This window comes from the organism of the source record quoted next, unplaced genomic scaffold (genome assembly GCF_019419815.1).
Source record: "Pyrus x bretschneideri cultivar Hongxiangsu unplaced genomic scaffold, Pyrus_bretschneideri_v1 Contig6, whole genome shotgun sequence".
Taxonomy (NCBI): domain Eukaryota; kingdom Viridiplantae; phylum Streptophyta; class Magnoliopsida; order Rosales; family Rosaceae; genus Pyrus; species Pyrus x bretschneideri.
This window is the reverse complement of record NW_025999798.1, coordinates 8,998,440-9,016,402: the sequence shown is the minus strand read 5'-3', so window position 1 is coordinate 9,016,402 and position 17,963 is coordinate 8,998,440. Positions and strand designations below refer to the sequence as shown.

The 17,963-nt window shown below is 36.5% G+C and overlaps 1 protein-coding gene, 1 non-coding gene and 1 pseudogene across 4 annotated transcripts; 2 read left to right on the top strand and 1 right to left on the bottom strand.

The window, feature by feature from the left end:
• Window positions 1-8,942: 8,942 nt before the first annotated feature.
• Window positions 8,943-9,050, bottom strand: LOC125471701. Its single transcript, XR_007253788.1, has one exon. It is a non-coding gene; the product is annotated as a U6 spliceosomal RNA (small nuclear RNA).
• Window positions 9,013-9,121, top strand: LOC125471702 (annotated as a pseudogene).
• Window positions 9,122-10,214: 1,093 nt separating this feature from the next.
• On the top strand, window positions 10,215-17,525 carry LOC103943584 (DNA topoisomerase 1 alpha). 3 transcript variants are annotated; one of them, XM_048571752.1, is made up of 16 exons: window positions 10,215-10,487; window positions 11,102-12,248; window positions 12,387-12,581; window positions 13,362-13,442; window positions 13,669-13,728; window positions 13,879-13,973; window positions 14,089-14,245; window positions 14,356-14,481; window positions 14,757-14,837; window positions 14,939-15,029; window positions 15,151-15,284; window positions 16,101-16,169; window positions 16,264-16,353; window positions 16,639-16,742; window positions 16,827-16,995; window positions 17,119-17,525. In XM_048571752.1, exons 2-16 carry the CDS (start codon window positions 11,118-11,120, stop codon window positions 17,185-17,187), a joined length of 2,652 nt encoding a protein of 883 aa, XP_048427709.1. In that variant the 5' UTR covers window positions 10,215-10,487; window positions 11,102-11,117; the 3' UTR covers window positions 17,188-17,525. The 3 variants fall into 3 exon arrangements, with proteins under 3 accessions (XP_048427709.1, XP_009352169.2, XP_009352168.2); XM_009353894.3 differs by having other exon boundaries at window positions 10,216-10,487; window positions 11,195-12,248; XM_009353893.3 differs by having other exon boundaries at window positions 10,216-10,487; window positions 11,083-12,248.
• Window positions 17,526-17,963: the final 438 nt, after the last annotated feature.

Sequence of the window (17,963 nt, the reverse complement as noted above, 5' to 3'; positions counted from 1 at the left end):
AGGCTAATTTTATCAAAGAAAAATGGACTAATATTGAATTAGACAACTCTAGCATATAAAACTATATGCAATTTTGTAAAATTCCAAAATTAGCCCGGAGCTACGGCTACCGAGTCCGGCCCCGATTTGCAATATAATTCAGTCATTGTCTTAAGAGTAAGTATATAATCTTCTATATATTAAGAGAGCTCCTAAATCCACCACATTGTCTTATTTCCCTACTCACGTTATATTTACATCCATTATAAAAAGTTAAAAAATTAAAATATTATTTTCCCACACACTATTATTCTTAAAATAACCCTATATATAATTAGAGATAAATTTCTCTTAACAATATACATATAAACAAACCTTCTAAAAACCGGAAAAAAAAAAAAAAAAAACCCGGTTTCCTTTCCAAATTCGAATTTGAGTGTACTTTTTGAGATGCATAGCAATTCGCATTGTCATTGACGTATGGTATTTTCTAGCTCCTCAGCATCAATTAATTTATCTATCCGCTATTTTCAACTTTAACCATGTGGATGCTGTATCCTAAGTATTTGATAAACTCAATGCATTTTCGGTCCTCTCCGAGGCATAGAATTTCTCAAATGCATTTTCGGTCTTCTCATATTTATTAGCAAGATTCTAAAAGGCTAGTCGGGCGGCGGCCCTATCCGTCTAGGCAGAGCCTAGGTGGTTTTTTTTAATTTTAATTAAATTTATTACATGACATATAAATAAATGTCTATTTATATTTTAAAAAATATATAATTATACTGGAATACATAAATTGCAAAATAGAATGACATATAAATTATAAAGTATTAAAATATATTGAAATATGAGAACACACATATGATGAGTGTTCATCCAAGTATTCAACAAGTCTCGTACAATTTAATAAAAAATAAAATACAAAAAGAAAGTCATATATTTTTTGTCGAAATGAGAGTGTGACCTAGGCAGGTGCCTAGGCGGATGCGTAGACAGGTAGAAGCATCATTTCTTAATTTTATTGTTTAACAATTAATCGGAATGATAGCTAGCCACTTAATGCTCGAAAAGAACCTAGGCAGCATTAGGTAAGAATTTTTAGAACATTATTTATAAGAAAGATAATCAAGTCGCTGGTGCTGTTGCTGTTGCAAATCTTGGCACTTCTTCTAATATTGGTTTTGTTTAATGGGACCCTCCTGTGCTTTCATTTTTGGGTATGCCATGTCATATTAGTAATACAGAAATACCCAAAGACGATCCACTTTTTAACGAACTCTTATCAACAAATTAAAACCCATGCATGAACCTTATTAAGAGATTAATTTGATTGATCATCAATGACCTCTAATCATGATCCAGGTGCAATATTGAGATCCAATAAACAATCAAGAATAATGCTAGGTAGACTATATTTTAAACTAAATTTATAAATCATATGATGTGTCACCAAAGAAATAAGCACGTTAATCAACATTTAAATAAGAATTCAATCATCAACAACCACATTATATAGTTTACAAAATTTGGTCTAAAAAAATTAGTCTCCCAAACTTACCCAACAATTAATATTTGGATTCTAATGCATGGGTTCAAATCGTTTGTTTTACGTGACTCAATTAAATCAAAAATGTTATTTTTACCATATTTTTATACCACATTTGTATCATCTCTCTAATAACGATGAGATTCAGATATGTTGGCGGGTCATACCTCCATTAGAGAGATAGTACAAATGTGATATGAAAAATATCATAAGTGTAAACTAATAAATACCAAGGTTCTAAAAAACGTTAGGCACTAATCGGGCGGTAGACTAAGGCCTAACGCCTAGGCAAAAGGTGAACTGGGCGGATTTTATTCAATTTTACTATATATTATATAAATAAACATCAAATAATACTTATATTTTTTTTTAAGGAAATAACACAATATTTATATCATGTGAGAGTTTAACTTAAATTAGTGAATATGGTGGAGTCTTAAAATAGAAAACAGAAGAAAGAAGGAAGATAAAACTTACAAGGATAAATAAACAATCTTTAAAAAAAGATAAATGGATAAATAAACGACAAAAAGAAAGTTGAGGTCATGAAGAAAAAGAGAAGGGAAAATGGTAATCAAATGACAAAAGAAAGATAGGTTTAGAAAGAATAGAAAAAGAATAAAATGGTGGGGTCTGGACTCTGTACAGTCAATTTAGAAATTTCCAAGGTATACAAACGAAAAGTCAGCAAAATTAATTGACATCTTTTGCAAACGACTTCGTTTAGGTAAGGGAAACTTCAAGAAGAAGGCTTTGTCTTCTTCAGCGAGTTGCTGCTGCTCTGCAACTCTCTTTTTTTTTTTTTTTTTTTGCAGATTTCGGTTTCCACATAAACCCGCCTAGCCCCACACAACCCCACCTAGCCCCGTCTAGCACCGTCTAATCCCGCTAACTCTGTCCAGCTGCCGTCTAATTAGCTATCCGTTTTTGGTCCGATTATAGGCAATTCGCAGCGGTTGACAGACGACTAGCGCCTAAACCGCTTTAGAACACTGATAAATACATAATCAAGCGTGTCAAAAATATGAACCAATATAATATCAAGAGCACGCATACTATTTATGCGTAACTCAATTAAATTACGTTGTATATATAATCAAGCGTGTCAAGGATATAAATCAATATAATACTAATAGTTCGCATGCCAATTATGCCCTACATTTGACTAGTCACTTAGTTATTAGGTCATGCAAATGATCTTTCATCAGCTCTCTAATCAACTGTAGAAATGAAGAACAATTCAAAAAAATTGGCAGTGTTAGTTGACTAGAAGATTGAGTTATGCTACAAATATTAGTCTTACGTACATGAGTCTTTGCTAGTTTGTTCGTGAATAACTGTTGGCTGGTAATGAAAATGAAACATTACTCACAAGAATATATAACTGACGATGACGATCGCTTACCTGCACTTAGATGACTTTTGCGTTCTTGCCCACTCATGTGGACATTGTGGAGTGATGTGTGTGTGTATATCTACTACCAATGAACAATGTTGGAACAACCATGACGGTGTATATATCTACTAGTCTTGAACAGTCTGATATTGCAAGGAAAATTAGGTTTCGACTTGTAAACTCCAAGCATATATTTTGGAGTGAGCGATCAGGAAAACTAAAAACAACTCTAATAGTAGGAAAAACGGAATTTTCCACAATTAATGGCTGCAAATCCTTTTGATATCATCTTATCATATTTTTTTACACTATATTTGTGTTATCTCTTTAATAGAGATGAAACTCAAATGTATTGGTGGGACATCCTTTATTAGAGAAATGGTATCAATGTGGTATGAAAAATATAATAAGAGTAAAATTACCCAACTAAAAACACTTACAATGAAAATTTATAACTTACGTGATTAAGAACATTTATTTATGTACTCGATAACCTAGATTCAATTGGCCCCACTCCCCCTCCTGACACCAATGCTTGTACAAGAAAAACGAGTACCAACTTGATTGCATGCTATGTGATAGGATTTTTACCGCATGCAAAAGTAGGGATAAAAACACTTAAAAATACTTGCAAGAGAACAATGTAGTTGTAATATAAACAACTCAAGTAAGGTCGTTTCCACATGGATTACTTAAAACAATTTATGGAAAACCAAAATCTTTGTTAATTATTTGATAACAAAGATCGAAAAGGGTTGTTTTTTAATTTAAATATAATAAAAACGAATTTAATAAGGTTTATTATATTAACACCCACATATTGTTAAATATACCCCATATATTTAACACATCCCAAACTTATTTTTTGAATTAAAATTTATCTTATTACACCACACATATTTTCCCATAATACCCTCACACCCCACACTCCCAACATACACCTTACATCTTCTACATACACTCTACATATTTTACATACACCTCACATTTTCTACATACACTCCACTCTATTCATAATGGTTTCTTTCTTCTTATGCCGTTTGATACAGAATCATTCATGTCATGAATGATTTGCTCAACTTTTTTCCCCTAAATTATTTTTTTGCAACAAGGATTTGCTCAACTTTTTCCTAACCAGTGAACATTGATCAGTGAAGGTGTGTGTCCAAAAAATGACAATACATTTTAACCTTCATCCACCTGTGACGGTACATTTTGAACACGGTATGGGCCAAAAGTTCAGACAGCCCCTCGGAATTGGGATTAACTTCTTAATGTTTGAGGATACAAAGTTACTGAAAATAGTTGACTTGGATATTTGTCGTATAGATGTGAAAGCCGAGGCATCCCATCCCGCCCCTAACTTGGATAACTATCCTATATTCGCAAAACTAATCTACTTGAATCAACGTGAGTGTAATTTATGGTGGATTTTCGCCTTGACTGATTTTTAGTTGGACTTCTTTTCTTGCTGCAATGCATGTGTGTGACAAGCTCTTGAGATTCCAAACAAACCGCTGCCCTATTTCCCGACAACCAGTTAAGAGATGTTTGACGATAAAGGTCAACAATGGCCCTAATGAATCAATCATCAGTGAATGAATTAGTCATCAGTGGATGTGTTCTACAAAGGAAGGCGAAAGTGCTTTTGAAAGTTGAAGTCTTGAAGAGGATAAATAAGTTTGAGATATACACGTTAAAACTGATTTGAGGTGTATTTAGAATTTTTTTTTAACTTTTCTAAACCCTATAAGGTCGAACTTGTCATTACATATTAGATATATGAGTCATTTAATATTAAATTTTAAATATGGGGTGTATTCAATACGACGTGCAATGCTAATAAAAGAAGCCTTTAATAAAAGTAATTTAGGAAAAACAACTAGTAACCAATTAAAAAGAAATCAGATAAAAAAGAAAAGGTTTTGAGAAATAAATTTGGAAAAGCACTAGGGTTCCGCCATCCCCTTAACAATCTTATGTAGATTTACTAATTGCTTATGAATTACCTATACAACTTTGAAGGTTAGGTTTTCCTAATGTATATTCTACTTGTGGCATTCAGATCAAATATAAACATGCATGACTCATTACGCTTTGTGAAAATCCTTTAAAAAAACAATGCAACCCCTAAGACGTGACATTCGCCTTAGGTGAACTTACAACTATCAATCACAAGAAGCAATAAGATATAGAGATAGTTTAAACACAATGATTAATAATTCAAAGTATGCATGGATAACATCATAAGCAATTAAATAAAGACTACATATTCATACTAAGGCTCAAGGCATCGTCCTAGCAAACGAAAATTAGTTACGAACAACCATAAAACAAAATATTATTAAGAACATGGATAGAAAACACCTTGTAGGTAAAAAGTCTGAAATTCTCCAAAATAGTGTGTGTGTTCCCCTAATGGCTAAAAAGCCTTATTTATACTACTACAAAATAAAATCCTACCTAAAAAAGGTTTTCTAAAAACTAGGAAATATAATAGAATAAGATAACTAAGGAACAAAAGGTTTCCTATTTGAACTAAAATTCGGACTGCATAGAAAATCAGACTTTTAACTGATCAAATCAACTCCAATTTGGTCTCGAAAGGTCTCTTTTGAAAGCTTAAGTCATCCCCAACAAATCCTCAGAAGGAATTTTCCTCAAAATATACCATCTTAACCTCCAAAATACCCAAAACGTCCAGAAACATTAATCTGGGAAAGTTGCACGCTGGGCCTTCTTTTCTTAGCCACGGTCAAACGGCGTGGTAGAAAAATCTGAAACTTTGACATAATCATCTTGAAAGGCTCACAAACATCCTCCAATTAGAATCACTCCAAAATTCATCTGTTTGATCACTTTTTACTAAAGAGGAAGTCGAATCTCCTATATTGGAAACATAATCCAAAATATCAAAATCTCACAAAATAACCAATAAATTAATATTGAGATTGGGGTCAAATATATAGTATAATATGGACTGGTCACTATGAACTTTAATTACACCTATATTATAATGGGGCGTTTGTTTGCCCTCGCTAACCTTCACCGGACTAGATTAGACTAAAAGTTAGTCCAGTCCCCTGTTCATTACCTGTTGGGATTTATTTTAATGGCACTAACATTCACTCGCCTCGACTAACCATGGGATTAGCCAGTCTTAGCGAATCCCCTAAAAAACCATGGGATTGCTAGTCCTATTTCCAAAAATGCGTACGATGTTTACATTGCAAGTCTACAAGCATGTTTCTGGGCAACTCTGTTTGCCCACCCATGCCCAGATCCAAAACCCAACCCCACCCACAACCTAAATCTCAAAAACTAGCTGCCAAAATTGGAAAAAAAAAAAAAAAAAAGCAAGACAATAACAATAACAATCTCAATAGAAAATTCGTCCTTATTCCCGAAACTTCCCAGAAAATTCCCAGACAATTTTTCTTTCCCATAAAATTTCGGAGAAAAATGGATAGAGAAAGGGAGAAAGTAGCTTTGGTGACACACCCCAACCCGGAATATCTACTAGGACTCCGAATTGAGTTTTGTTGGCCGACACATGGAAGGTGACGAAGCCATAAGGTATAATAATGTGAACAATATGAATAAATTTAGCCCTAAAAGTGCCTAAGGACCAGAGTACACTGCGAGCGGGAACGAGACCGTTTTACACGCACCATCAAAGCATAAGTAAAGTATAGTATTGTAGGTAAGGATCATACTCTTAGAGGTAGCCACCTATACTGAGATTCGCCACAAATCCTCGTCGATGCGAACTTCCAACAGCTAAAACATGGAGGGGCGCAAAAATAAGGGTGAGTGAGCCTGAAAATAAAGTTTTTAATAAAAAGATTTTTGAAAACATTATAACCCCTCACCGTAAAACCCGTATAATTTCCCAAAAGATAATAATACATACGTATATATAAATCATGCTCAAGAGTAGTGAAAACCAAGTATATGCCATGTCAAGTAAAGCCAGGTGAAATAAATCAATGTAAAATGATATGTCAGCCAGAGTCACCTAACGTGACCTGTACGGCTCTAAACCTACACACAAGTAGGAACCACCTAATGTGGTTTGTACGACAGGCTGGGTGTAAATAAATACATTCAAGTGCTAAGATTCACGTGAAGGTTGTGCGAAGTATCGTAAGTCACCTACGAATTGGAACCACCTAATATGGTCTATACGACAAGCTGGCACCTGCCTTGGATCCAAGGTGAGCGTGTGGTGCGGAAGGTGAACGATTACGTGAAGGCTAGGCCCTGACCTCGGGCGGAGCACTAACAATGGGTGCAGGATAATGAGTACCAAATGTATCCAGACATAACCATATACATCACAACCACTAACATCATAATGTACTCACATGTAGCTTACCTGGACTCTGCATCATCATGCAACATTATGCAAAGCTATACTAATGCATAGGCTAAAATGTAAAGCAACCATGTCATGTCATTTTAAACGAAATTCCACTTAAAACCATTTCTGGGAAAAATGGGAAACATATATACGTATATATAGAAAACCGAAAAGCTCACTCACCTGGAGTCCGTGCTACAACTTTCTAGCACAAATATCAAGGCGTCACGAACGATTGCCGCTTGGAACAATTATTAAATCATGTCTTAGAATTCGTATCAATAGAACATATAACTTACATGTCCTAATTGGGAAGATCCATAAGTTTCTAATATCCTCAAATATTACGTATTATAACGTATCAAAGTTTGGTGATGATCCAACGGTCGGATCTTCGATTGCTATAATAATCAAGCGGCGGACTTTCATGGAACTACGTTCAAATGACAAAAATTTGTGAATCGGACTTCACCAATGGAATCAGAGTATTCAAATTTAACCTCAGAAGGTCTGGGGACGTCTCGGCCCACGCGCCGCCATAGGTGGCGGTTGGCCGCCCCGACTTGCTAGAAAATTCAACTATTTCTAAAAATTACCAAATTTTATAGGAATGAAGATCTCAATGAGTAGAGCAACTTTCATATCTGCGACTAAGGCCAATTTGGCCGGGAAACACCTCAATTTCCCCTCGATCCGTCGGAAACCCTATAAAGGGTGACTCTTGATTCACCCTTAAATTGACTTCGACGCTCCAACCAATGATTGGGCATTGTTTCTAGGCTCAAGGGAAGTATATTGGTGGTGGCAATTAAAGGAAAATATTTCGGAATTGGTGGATTTGGAGCAAGTTTTCTCCGGCACACGCAGGGTATTCTTCGTGAAATTTCCACCATTTCGTGTCAATTTTGGCTAGAATTAGAAGTTGATATATGGTGATAAGGTTTGGTGGTGGTGAATGGGTGAAAATCACCTAAAAAATGGGTGAGAATCGCCGAAAATTGCTTCGAACCTAGCGGCACCGCCGGTCAAATCCATGGGTATACAAGTGAAGAGGATGAAGGTCTGGGTTGGGTGCCACTCACCTCTCTCCTTTCCCCTCATTTCTTTCTTTCCTGATTGGCCACCTCAGTTCTTTCTCCTTTTCCGATTGGTCTCACATCTCCCTCATTTCTCTCATTTATAATTCATCACCACTGCCCATCTTTCTTTCTTTTAATCTGGGCCACACACATGGGTTCACCAGATTTTGCTCCAAAAATCTGGAGCATTCTAGAAATAAATAAATTTACAATTTTGCCCTCAACTTTAAACGTTAATATCTCATTCGTTAGAACTCCAAATCACAATCCGTTTGCACCTACGCGTTCGTAGCGACGAGTACTACGATGATACGCCAAGAAAAATGAACCTTACGTGACATGACAAGACAGTCAACAAAAGTCAACACTTTGTTTCGAAGGGCATTTTCATAAATTCACTTTTAAAAATTATAAAAATCATAATAATTGGGGACAGGTCATTACAATTTTTTTTGGCCCAATACGCCCCGGTGTTCGTTTGTATGCCCAAGATAAGGGGACGCCGAGCTCGAAAGCCCGCTGGCCCCCGACGTTGAAACTGGTTCTCAGGTCGTTCTGCTGTCCAGGTTCGACAATGATCAATTGGCACATTTCTCGATTTATGTGTGTCATCCTTGCGCAGGTGCCATGCTAATCTTCTCTGTATCGTTCCAATTTTATCGGATGTCCCTGTAAAATTGGAACGATACAGAGAAAATTAGCATGGCCCCTGCGCAAGGATGACACGCATAAATCGAGAAATGTGCCAATTTGGTATCAAAGTCAATCACTGGTCGGAAGTGTGCCGACGAGGACATTGAGCCCCTAAAGGGGGCGGATTGTAACATCTCACATCGCTAGGGGAGTGGATCTTGTAAGCCTTATATGTATATTCCTATCTTTACGTAGCACAAGGCCTTTTGGGAGTTCACTGACTTCGGGTTCCATCGGAACTCCGAAGTTAAGCTAGTTCGGACGAGAGCAATCCCAGGATGGGTGACCCACTGGGAAGTTTTCGTGTGAGTTCCCAAAAACAAAATCGTGAGGGTGTGGTAGGGGGCCCAAAGCGGACAATATCGTGCTATGGTGGAGTCGAACCCGAGATGTGGTGGGGGCCTAGGCCGGGATATGACATTTGGGGACAAAAAGAGATGGAGAGACGGTGAGGGAGAAGATAGTAACTTTGGGGACGATTTTGCAGAAAAAAATGGTTTTGAAGTGTTTTGCAGGAAAAATGGATTTGAACTTTGAAGCGTTTTGTAGGAAAAAAGATGGGAGGAAGGGAAACAATGGCGATAGAACCAAAGAGGAAGAAAGTACTCTCTAGAATAAGGTAGAAGAGTGTTCAGAATTTTAAGAAGAAAAAAAAAATAAAAAAGGTTGAATTCATAATAAAATATTATAATGTTATAATTTATTAATTATTATGTTTTTTTAATCCGACACTGCACCAAACGTTTCACTAAGTTAGTCTGTTTTAGTTTAATCTAAGCTAATCCAACTTAATTCCTGAAACTAGTCGAGTCCAACATTAAAAATACAATTTAATCCGTGATGCTAGTCAAGTCCGACATAATAATTTATTAATTATTATGATTTTTTAGTGTGATTGGAATACGGAGTGGTGCACTACATGCCACTATATCAACAGTAAAATATATGTGTTAAAAAATTAATAACTTAAAAAATGCAATTTCTTATCGCTTATATAAAAATACGTGATATATCATTCATATTCCCGTCAGAATAAAAATTTTCTCCTAATCCGAACCAAACAGGCCCTCCGATGTTACGTTTCGTACTTTAGAGAGTGGATAAAGCCCGACGACGACGTGGCACCAAGGTGCCAAAATCCAAAGAAGAAGAAAAATCTGAGCGAGTTCTCCAATTATCAGTTTTTCCACACCTCTGTAAAAGCCTGCCCCCTGAGGCCCAAAGCCGAAACCAATTTTCCTTCACCTACATTCCGGAAATCAGACATCACCAACTGAAGCTCTCTCTCTCTCTCTCTCTCACCCAAAACGGTGACTGCGGTGGCCATCTTTTCCCACATATCAATCCCCAATCAGCTCAATTAAGCTTTCGAATTTGCCCCAATTAAGAGATCAGAAGCTGCAAACCCAATTAATCTTTGACGAACAAGTACGCCTTAGTCTCTTTCTATTGATTTTTGCCCCATTAGGGTTTGATTTCTCTGCATGTCATCATATGCATATGAATATCCTCTCTGATTGCTCGTACGATCATGGTGATTGTATATTTAGGGTTTGTTCTATTAGATTCCCTCCAATATTTCTTCACTTCTTAATTCATTTCTTGGCAGGTTATAAATTTTTTTTAGGGTTTTTTCCCCCTTTTATTCATTGTTTAGGCTGCCCTAGAACTATAGGAATTAGGTCAGCTAAGTTTTTTTCAGTTTCTTGGCTGTGTATTTTGCATTTATTTTGTAGTATTTATCACTTTAAATTTCTGGGTAATTGATTAAATGCTAAAGTTTTAACTGGAATATCAATAGTGAAACAAATTCAAGTAGCAGAGAATCTGAAAATATCATCATGACTCAAATTTTACAAGTTTATGTTCTCGTGTCATCATATAATTGGATTTGATAATTACAATGAGAATATTTCTTTCGTTGTCGGTAGATAATGATTTAGCCTCAGATTTGGGGTTTCGATTTAATTGTTGGGGTATTGTACCCATCTTGAAAGATAAGTTATGTTTTGCACAAATTTAGGTGAGTTACATGCCAACAGATTACATTGTTGGATAATGGCTGTTCAGACTTCTACTAAACCGAATGTATATGAAGACGAGGATGATGAACCTTTAGTTTTCAAACGGTGCAGCACAAAATCTAAACCCAATCAATTAAACGCCGAAGCAAAGAAAATACCGGCTCAGAGGCAAGTTGGACAACCAGGGAAGCAGGTATCTGAACACCGTTCATCAAATGGTCTAAACTCGAGTGTTCAAAAGGGTAAGATGGTTCCATCAACCAAATCACCACCAGTAAAATCTCCGCTAGCAAGCCCAAAAGCTTCAACTTCATCTGCTGGGGCATCACCAGTATCAAATTCAAAAGCTTCAACTTCATCTAGGGCATCACCAGTACCCAAATCACCACCGTCGACTACATTAGATGGTCATTCTAAACGGTTATCAGAACAGAATAAGTCTACTACAATTAAGAAGGAAATTAATTCTATTGAGCATCCTGCTCCAGGAAATAGTGATTCTGAAGATGAAAAACCGATAGGTGCCAGACTGGGGAAAGTGAAACCTTCTGAAGATTCAGATGATGATAAACCTTTATCATCAAGGATTGCACCAAAGTCCAAGGTGGGAACATCAGGCAGTCAGCCTTATGATTCGAAAGAAAGGAAGCCCGTTGTTTCAAAAGTTCAGAAGAATGGTTCCAGCACAATAGATAAAGGCAAAGCTCCATCTGTGGTCTCTAGTAAGAGGCCTCTGGATAAGGCCAATTCTTCTGAGAACTCATCAGCTAAAAGGCCAAAAGTTTCAGATTCTTCTACATCTGTAAAGAATAAGCCAGTATCGGCCAAACAAGAACCAAAGGAAGAAGATGATGATGATGACTTCATTCCAATTTCTCAGAGGAGTAAGAAAGTTGCATCGTATAGTAAATCATCTCTGACAAAGCAAACCGTAACCAAAGTTGGTTCATCCTCAATCAAGAAAACGATCAAGAAGAGCCAAAAAGCATCAAAATTTTCAAAGTATTCTAAATCTACCACAAAGCCACCGAGCTCTAATGATGGGCAGACAAAATGGACAACTTTAGAACACAATGGTGTCATTTTCCCACCTCCATACAAGCCTCATGGGGTAAAGATGCTTTATAATGGGAAGCCAGTCACCTTGACTCCTGAACAAGAGGAGGTCTCTCTCTCACTGATCTATATTTCTGCTTCGAATATTCCACTATCTTAATGAATTAAGTGTTCTTTTTAATTTAGATTACTTTCCCCATAGTTTTTGTAAGTGACCATACTTACACTTAGAAGTTTATAAGTGCAGGTTGCAACAATGTATGCAGTCATGAAAGATACAGATTATGTGCAGAAAGAAACATTCAGAAAAAATTTCTGGGCTGATTGGCATAAGTTGCTTGGGAAGAACCATGTAATTCAGAAATTGGATGCTTGTGATTTTACCCCAATATATGACTGGTATCAGAATGAAAAGGAAAAGAAGAAACAAATGAGTACAGAAGTAAGTTGGTGACTCTATAGTTTAATTACATAAAGTTAACCTTTTGAGTTTATTACAAACCAAAACATTATTTTGTATTCTTTTATTGGTTTTACTGTTGGATTTATTTTTCAACCTGTTGGAGCTAGTTTTTGTAATAAGCAACAATGTGGAGCTGAGGGTAAGTTGTTTTGACAGACTTCACAGCTGTATTCAGCGCTCGGTTTTTGTTTTAATTAACAATATAGTTCTGGCATATTAGGACTTGTAGATGAGGACGAGACAAGGCATGCCATGGAGTTAAAACTCCCAGCCGCTTCCTGAAAGCTTCCTTAATAAAGATGCCATCAAGGAATTTTTAAGTAGCAGTAGGGATTTTCAACCCCATGTAAATTAACTAGTTACAAGTTTATTGATAGATGATATGATAATCTATATCACAATTCACAAGTTAGGATTGACAGTTTTTGTTCAATTGCTTCTTTTCCAAGCATGTTTGCGATGGGCTTAAAGTCTGTTGTCATAAAGAGCCACAATATTATGATAAGTCAGGATGAGATAATGAGAATTACCAGTGCTTTCCTTTCCTGATACTCAGTAGTTTCCATATGAAAGATTCTTTAAGTATCACTTGACCATCCTTTATATTGTACATCTATTGTCGTCCACAGCTTCATATATAATGCCAATGGTTCGTATATTTAAGTAAAAATTCATAGGTCATCTTATGTTATGTGCTCTGCAGAAGATTTTCCCTATGCCTCCTTTTTCAAACTTGTTAAGGTATTTCTGTTGATGCAGGAGAAGAAGGCCTTGAAGGAGGAGAAACTAAAACAAGAGGAGAAATATATGTGGGCTCGCGTTGATGGTAACCAAGAAAAGGTTATCTCTAGCATTGCTTGTTTTTCCCCTGTAACCTAGGTTTCAATCTGGTTAAACCATCTGTATTATAGCTACAAAATATATGGTACCCCTCTGGTGGTTGTGAACATGGTAGATATTATGTGTCATTGTAATTAGAAGAGAGTAGCATATCTCTGTTCTTTGCCTTTTATCATTACCCAAAATGTTCACCTGAGTGATTCATGGGGTTGCAATATTAATACAGGTTGGAAACTTCAGAGTTGAACCACCTGGGTTATTCCGAGGTCGTGGAGAGCATCCAAAGGTTTGATATTATTTTCTTTGTGATACGTATTTCAGAGTTGTCCACGACAAGATAGTTTGATATGTGGTGACTATCTGTTCAATTGTTTACACTGATTTTTGAAATTTCTTTGCATATGTTGCTGTTAATGCTTGCTGTGTGTGGTATCAGTCGGGAAAGCTGAAAAGACGGATTCGTCCAAGTGATGTTACAATTAATATAGGAAAGAATGCCCCAATTCCAGAGTGTCCCATCCCTGGTGAAAGGTTTGTCCTTCATGATCTCCAATTTCAGATGTTCAAAAGGATGATGTTTTCTAACTATAATTTTTTTGGGTGCTTTCCATTAACCAATTTTTATTTAAATTAACACGTGTTACAGCTGGAAAGAAGTAAGGCATGACAATACAGTCACATGGTTAGCTTTCTGGAACGATCCAATTAATCAAAGGGAATTCAAATACGTGTTTCTGGCACCTAGTAGTAACTTGAAGGGTTTAAGTGACATGCAGAAATACGAAAAAGCACGGAGATTGAAGGTGCTTAGATGGAGATATGCCCATGAGCTTTTAGTAGTTTACTTTATTTTTGGATAACAGAGTAAATGCTTGTCATCGAATTGACGAACCCTTGCTAATTTTGAGTGCAGGACCATATAGGAAAAATCAGGGCTTCATACACCAAGGATTTTACTAGTAAAGATGTAACTAAGCGGCAGATAGCTGTTGCTACATATCTCATTGATAAACTTGCTCTCAGGGCGGGTAATGAGAAGGTATAGTGTGTGAACTTACTTCAGCTGTACATAGAGAGGCTTTTGGCCTTACTTTGTTATGCTGTTTTTACTGAACAAGGTTGTTTACACGGACAAGTGAGCAAACATTAGCGAGGGCATGGACATTTACATTTCGGTATTAACAGAGTGATATGTACAGTAATAGGATCTCTTTAGTTAGAGCAAGCATGAGAATCATAGTTTCAAACCATTTGTCCACAAAAAAGTGGACAGAATTTTTGTATGCTTGAATTTTAATGGTCGTTCTCCTACAGGATGATGATGAAGCCGATACTGTTGGTTGCTGCACTTTAAAAGTAGAGAATGTAAAAGCAATTCCCCCTAACTCGTTGGAGGTAATGGCAATGCTTATTTAGAAATTTAAAATCATTTTATGGTAGTTTTCAGTGTGTTTACCACTAGTAAATAACCGGTCAATCTTTTTTTATAATTTCAGTTTAACTTCCTTGGTAAAGACTCAATCAGATATGAAAATACTGTTGAAGTTGAGATTCCTGTTTACAAGGCAATTATACAGTTCCAGTCTGGTGAGTAGGTGGCTTTCTGATTTTGTTATTGCGTTTTCTTTTTTGTTTTTTTTTTTTTTTTTTTTTTTTTGCTGTTTGAAGTCCGTCAATGCGCTCAACTTTCTTTTTTGATTTGCTTCAGGGAAACGTGGCAGTCACGATCTCTTTGACATGTTGGATACCAGTAGATTGAATGCTCATCTAAAGAATGTGATGGATGGCCTTACAGCAAAAGTGTTCCGTACCTACAATGCATCTATCACTTTGGATGACATAGTAAGTTGATGCTTGCCTTCAACGTCTTTGAACCTTGTATTTCTCTTATTTATTTTAAATCCTCTATAATATGAAAATTAAGCTTTTTGTGATTCAGAAGAAAATTCTGAGTCTCTCACCTCAGGATGCGAGAAAATCCTAATCATCTGAGATTTCGTGCAGATTAGAAAAATTACTGTTCTTACATATACAACCTGTAATGCAGAGATGATATTATACTTGATGGCATATGGTTTGGGGAAATTTTAGAAAATTCACTTCTGTTTGTTGTCAAAGCAAATAAAAGTTGATCTACATGCATGCATTATTGAAACAGAGTGATATACAAAATTTCATGAATTGGGTGCGGTATGCAAATTGTGTTTTGGTAAAAGCTGAGGGAACCTTCCTAAACTTATTTCATTGCATAAGCATTTTGGGAGTTTGATTTGACTTTTTTAAAGCGTCACTAAAAAAAAAAATAGTTTTACATGATTCCACAAGGCATATAAAGAGTAAAGGGGGTATTGTGATGATTTGTTGGCTGAAAATCATTTATATATCTGATGACACTGTTATTGTGAAATATTCAGTACCGTCAAGATGAGGCACCTTCTTCGTCGTATCCTGAATCCTAGTTACTTAGATTGTGGACCTCATTTGTATGTTATACAGCATTAACAGGGATATTAAGGAATTTCTTTGCTTTTGACTTCTACCAATTTCTGGTTAAGTTATTCTTGTGCGGTTCCTTTTTCTTGTTATCCCGCCCCTCTCCCTTTTTCAGTTTCCTGACAATGATTCTTTGTATTTTTCCTTTCCTTTGCCGGATGGCAGTTGAACAAGAAAACCAAAGACGGGGATCTTTCAGAGAAACTCGTTGTTTATCAGCATGCAAACAAAGAGGTGTAGCAGTTAATCCTTTGAGAATTTGTACCGAGTTAATAGTACTGTTCCCTTTGACTCAGTGGCATCTACAATATTTGGCATTTCATTGCAGGTTGCCATCATTTGTAATCATCAGCGGACTGTCTCAAAGACTCACAGTGCACAAATGTCCAAGTTAACAGAAAAGATTGATGACCTTCAGGTAATGACCTTATCTGGAACTTAACTGAAATGTTAGATGGCGGCATTTGTAAAGTGAAAGTAAAAAGTAAGGTGATGGTGTAACTTGCGCCTTGGGAAAAAGTCTTGGTTAATGATCTGGGAGTTAGTGTTAGACCAACCACCCTTTCTCTATCACGTTGCTAAAAAGTATGAGAGGAGAAGTTGAGACCAGAAACCTCTTTTGTCTGAGTGGGTTTGTAGACTGATGGTCTTGAAATACATGTCTATTCCTTGCCGTGGAACTAATTCTCTTTTCTGGTTGTAGGGCATCCTGAAAGATCTGAAAATAGATTTGGACAGGGCCAAAAAAGGAAAGCCCCCACTGAAAGATGCTGATGGAAAGCAAAAGAAAAATTTGACCCCGGAAGCGTAAGTTTACTTGTTTGCTTATTTGGACCAAGTTTCCATCATCTCCGGATATTGCCCTTCGTAGTAATTTATGAATTGACACAGGTTGGAGAGGAAGATAGCTCAAACAAATGCAAAGATTGAAAAAATGGAACTGGATATGAGAACTAAAGAGGATCTGAAAACAGTGGCCTTGGGAACGTCGAAAATCAACTATCTTGACCCCAGGATCACCGTTGCTTGGTGCAAGCGGCATGAAGTTCCAATCGAGAAGGTAAGGTCTTCTCGTGAGTTTGTTCTTGAAACGAATGTTATTATCCACAGTAATTCAGCCGATGAATAGATTACTTTACATTTTGATAAGACATTTTGACTTGACATTTTCCCAATGATACAGATCTTCAACAAGTCCCTCCTCGCGAAGTTTTCTTGGGCAATGCCGGTGGAGCCTGACTTCAGATTCTGATGCTTGGAGATGTTGCTCGCATTGCCGCCTTCCCCTCCGTTCCAAATTGAGAAAAAAAATCGAGACAGTCGACCCGACCCAACCCGACCCGATCCTTCCTTCTTTGTTCCATTGTCGAACTTGACATTTTTGTTCTTTTTTCTTTTTCGTACTTCTCTCTTTCGGCGCAAAATTCTTGTTGTATGTTAATCTAATCTAATGACTGGCTGAGTAACCTTGCCACCGCCATGACATTTCATCTGTGTTTTCTTTTTCTTGGATCCCAGTAATTGTTTTATTTAAACTCTGAAAACCCTCTTCACTGATTCTAAAGATATTTAAGCTGCATTCAACGTGCACCTTTGCGTTGTGTTGTTTACTTTTTGGTCTCTCTTCTCTACGATCCAAGCCCGTCCTTGTGACTTGACGTCCTGCGTTGAGTGATGATTTTATCAACATTAAATGATGACTTTTCTATCATTAAATGATGTAGTTGACAAATGCTAAAGTTGGTCTTTATTAATTATTGTCTCGAAGCTCTAATTTTCCAAACCGATTGTTTTCAACAAATTTAAGTTATAAAATTTGCTTAGCTAAATGGCGTTGATTTGGAAATTCAAAGTTCCATAGACGACTTGAGAGTAAACCCGCTTTAATAATTGTCCACTTCATCACTTAACATTAATGAACCTAACAAATGTCCAATTTTCAAAACGTTAGGTAGCTATTTGAAATGTTTTAAAATGTTAAGACCATTTTGAAATCACTCCTAAAGATTGGATAATTATCTGGACTTG